The following is a 4,312-nucleotide window of genomic DNA, read 5'->3' as shown; positions in this document are numbered from 1 at the left end:
GAAGAAGTCACATCAGCGGCTGTATTTCCTGAGGTCTCTGCGGAGAGCAAACGTCTCACAGCCGCTGCTGTTGTCCTTCTACCGATGCGCCGTGGAGAGTATCCTCTCCTATGGAATCCTGGTGTGGTTTGCTAGCTGTACTGTGGCTGAGAGGAGGGCGCTGCAGAGAGTTATAAAAACTGCACAGAGCATTACAAACGCTCAACTGCCCTCCTTGGATGATATATATAGGGCCCGATGCTTGCGCTGGGCCACAAACATCAAGCAGGACACATCCCACCCTGCCAACCACCTTTTCACTCTGCTACCCTCTGGGAGGCGATTCAGGACTCTGAAGGCTCGCACCGGTAGACTAAAAAATAGTTTCTACCCATGTGCGATAAAAGAGCTAAATTCCAACAGAGAATGCTGGGGAAACAAAATGTAATTCCAAGAAATGCCGCCAAATTCTTTTAAATTCTTTTAAATTCTTTTAAAATACCTATTTATTTTTTACTAATAAGTGTACATATGTGTTAATGGTTGTCGTGTTTGTATTTTTTTAACCGGAGGAGATGAAATGGAATTTCGTTGCACAGTATTGTGCAATGACAATAAACGTATTCATTCAATTCATTCAATGTACAGGCAGATGAAATCAGTTTAACTTAGCATCATGTTCAGCACAAACATTGTCGGCCGAAATGCCCATTGCGGTGCCGTACTGGACCATGTTTTATGACATTTGTTAACTAAATAAAGCCATCCTAGTTACTCATGGTGATCCTCCATGTGCTGTTACAAGCCTGAGACCCAGGATCGATCCTGACCTCGGATGCTGTCTCTACATTCTCCCTGTGACCGCGTGGGTTTTCTTCGAGTACACCAGTTTCCTCCCACATTCCAATGACGTGCAGGTGAATTGGCTTCTGTAAATTGCCCCTGGTGTGTAGGATTTGAAAGTGGGATAACATAGAATCAATGTATTGGTGATCGATGGTCGGCATGGACTCGCTGGGCCGAAGGACCTGTTTCTGTACTGTATCATTAAACTAAACCAAATTTGATATTTTCTGACTAATTCACAGGGTAAGACCATTGTGCTCTGGAGTTTACAGATTTAAAGCAGTCATTTTGTTGCCCATAACTGATTAAACATTTTCTACTGTGATTTGACACAGTAGTCTTCACACTCTTCAAGGGTATTGAATCGATTCGCATTTCCTCCACATCCACCATACCAGAACTGATTGCAAGCCTGAACATCTTCATCAAAGTGCCACTTTAAGGCATAATCCTCACAGTCTCCCATATCCCATTCGAGGAAGCAAATATCTGGAATGAACAAAGAAATAACAGAATTTGTTGTGCCAGGCTAAATGCGTATATTTCCGAATTGGTTGAGTAATGCACTAAATTGTGTCAACTGTTCATTATACCTGCTCTTACTTAATGGTTCTTTGTGGACTATTTCCATTGGAACACAGGGCAATTAGAAATTACACCAGCCTGCACGTGTGTGAATGTGATCAAACATTTCTTAGCGTGGACCAAGTGTACATTGGAATATTTAAGTCAATGCTAAATCATGCACACTAAGTAAAATGAAGAAGGGACATTAAAAAAATGGGATTAAGAGAGAATAAAGACAGAAAGAAGAGTAAAAATCTTTTTTTAACCAATGCAGTTAAAATATGAAGAAGTGAGAGTTTTCAAATAGCTTAGGTTTAAAAAAAAGTGTCCATAAACATATAATTGGGCTTACCGTGATGTGTGTGTATTTGTTCCTCAGCTTCTTTTTTTCCTGCGTATTCTTCAAATTCTTCCTCATCTTCAAGTGGATTGCAAATAAAAAATGTTTTATTATCAGAGAGGTTAGTGGAGAGTAATAAGTTAACCATTGTACCACGAGAAGATCGATAGATTTGGAATGTACCATGTCTATCTAACATTGACTGGTTAAACATAGAAACATAGAAACATAGAAATTGGTTACTTTGGCAAGCATTCCACCTGTTCTAATGACAAGTCCCTTGATAATGTACTTGAATAGTCAATCAACTGCAGGAACTGGGAAAGCAAATGGAGCATAAACAAACTGCCTGAGGAACTCAGTGGGTCAGCAGCATCTGTGGAAAAAAGGAAACAGACAAATCCAGGGCCATTTTTCAACATTATTGTATAAGCCTGAAGGCTTTGTGTCTCAATGCAAGGAGTATTCGTAATAAGGTGGATAGGTTGAATGTGCAGATAGCTATTAATGACTATGATATAGTTGGGATCACGGAGACATGGTTCCAGGGTGACCAAGGCTGGGAGCTGAACATCCAGGGATATTCAATATTCAGGAGGGATAGACAGAAAGGAAAAGGAGGTGGGGTAGCGTTGCTGGTTAGAGGGGTGATTAACGCAATAGAAAGGAAGGATATTAGCTTGGAGGATGTGGAATCGATATGGGTAGAGCTGAGAAACACCAAGGGGCAGAAAACGCTAGTGCGAGTTGTCTACAGGCCACCTAACAGTAGTAGTGGAGTTGGGGATGGCATCAAACAGGAAATTAGAAATGCGTGCAACAAAGGTAAAACAGTTATAATGGATGACTTCAATCTACATATAGATTGGGTGAATCAAATTGGCAGGGGTGCTGAGGAAGAGGATTTCATGGAATGTATGCAGGATATTTTCTAAACCAACAAGGGTATGAGATGTGAATTGGCCAAGATAGAGTGGCAATTGATTCTTAAAGGGTTGACGGTGGATATGCAATGGAAGGCATTTAAAGGCTGCATGGATGAACTACAACAATTGTTCATCCCAGTTTAGTAAAAGAATAAATCAGGGAAGGTAGTGCATCCGTGGATAACAAGGGAAATCAAGGATAGTATCAAAACAAAAGATGAAGCATACAAATTAGCCAGAAAAAGCAGCCTATCAGAGGACTGGGAGAAATTCAGAGTCCAGCAGAGGAGGACAAAGGGCTTAATTAGTAAAGGGAAAATAGATTATGAAAGAAAATTGGCAGGGAACATAAAAACTGACTGCAAAAGTTTTTATAGATATGTGAAGAGAAAAAGATTAGTTAAAACAAATGTAGGTCCCTTGCAGTCAGAAACAGGTGAATTGACCATGGGGAACAAGGACATTGCAGACCAATTGAATAACTACTTTGGTTCTGTCTTCACAAGGGAAGACTTAATGAATCTGCCAGAAATAGCAGGGGACCAGGGGTCAAATGGAGGAACTGAGTGAAATCCAGGTTAGCCGGCAAATGGTGTTAGGTAAATTGAATGGATTAAAGGCCGATAAATCCCCAGGGCCCAATAGGCTGCATCCCAGAGTACATAAGGAAGTAGCCCCAGAAATAGTGGATGCATTAATGATAATTTTTCAAAACTCTTTAAATTCTGCAGTAGTTCCTGAGGATTGGAGGGTAGCTAATGTAACCCCACTTTTTCAAAAGGGAGGGAGAGAGAAAACGGGGAATTACAGACCAGTTAGTCTAACATCAGTAGTGGGGAAACTGCTAGAGTCAGTTATTAAAGATGGGATAGCAGCACATTTGGAAAGTGGTGAAATCATTGGACAAAGTCAGCATGGATTTATGAAAGGTAAATCATGTCTGACAAATCTTATAGAACTTTTTGAGGATGTAACTAGTAGAGTGGATAAGGGAGAACCAGTGGATGTGTTATATCTGGACTTTCAGAAGGCTTTCGACAAGGTCCCACATAAGAGATTAGTATACAAACTTAAAGCACATGGTATTGGGGGTTCAGTATTGATGTGGATAGAGAACTGGTTGGTAGACAGGAAGCAAAGAGTAGGAGTTAACGGGTCCTTTTCAGAATGGCAGGCAGTGTCTAGTGGGGTACCGCAAGGCTCAGTGCTGGGACCCCAGCTATTTACAATATATATTAATGATTTGGACGAGGGAATTGAATGCAACATCTTCAAGTTTGCGGATGACACGAAGCTGGGGGGCAGTGTTAGCTGTGAGGAGGATGCTAGGAGGCTGCAAGGTGACTTGGATAGGCTGGGTGAGTGGGCAAATGCATGGCAGATGCAGTATAATGTGGATAAATGTGAGGTTATCCACTTTGGTGGCAAAAACAGGATAGTAGACTATTACCTGAATGGTGGCCGATTAGGAAAAGGGGAGATGCAACGAGACCTGGATGTCATGGTACACCAGTCATTGAAAGTAGGCATTCAGGTGCAGCAGGCAGTGAAGAATGCGAATGGTATGTTAGCTTTCATAGCAAAAGGATTTGAGTATAGGAGCAGGGAGGTTCTACTGCAGTTGTACAGGTTAGTGGTGAGACCACACCTTGAG

General features: G+C 41.5%; 1 protein-coding gene across 1 annotated transcript; it reads right to left on the bottom strand.

The window, feature by feature from the left end:
• Positions 1–1,104: 1,104 nt before the first annotated feature.
• LOC116970213 (tissue factor pathway inhibitor 2-like) lies at positions 1,105–1,887 on the bottom strand. Its single transcript, XM_033016905.1, has 2 exons — positions 1,745–1,887; positions 1,105–1,314 (listed from the first exon to the last, which is right to left on the bottom strand). The coding sequence occupies exons 1-2, from the start codon at positions 1,878–1,880 to the stop codon at positions 1,142–1,144; spliced, it is 309 nt and encodes a 102-aa protein (XP_032872796.1). The 5' UTR covers positions 1,881–1,887; the 3' UTR covers positions 1,105–1,141.
• Between the last annotated feature and the right edge of the window lie 2,425 nt (positions 1,888–4,312).

The sequence above is a fragment of the Amblyraja radiata genome, chromosome 2 (assembly GCF_010909765.2).
Source record: "Amblyraja radiata isolate CabotCenter1 chromosome 2, sAmbRad1.1.pri, whole genome shotgun sequence".
In the NCBI taxonomy this organism is placed as follows: domain Eukaryota; kingdom Metazoa; phylum Chordata; class Chondrichthyes; order Rajiformes; family Rajidae; genus Amblyraja; species Amblyraja radiata.
Note: the sequence above shows the minus strand (reverse complement) of the source record. Positions and strands in the feature narration are given on the sequence as shown.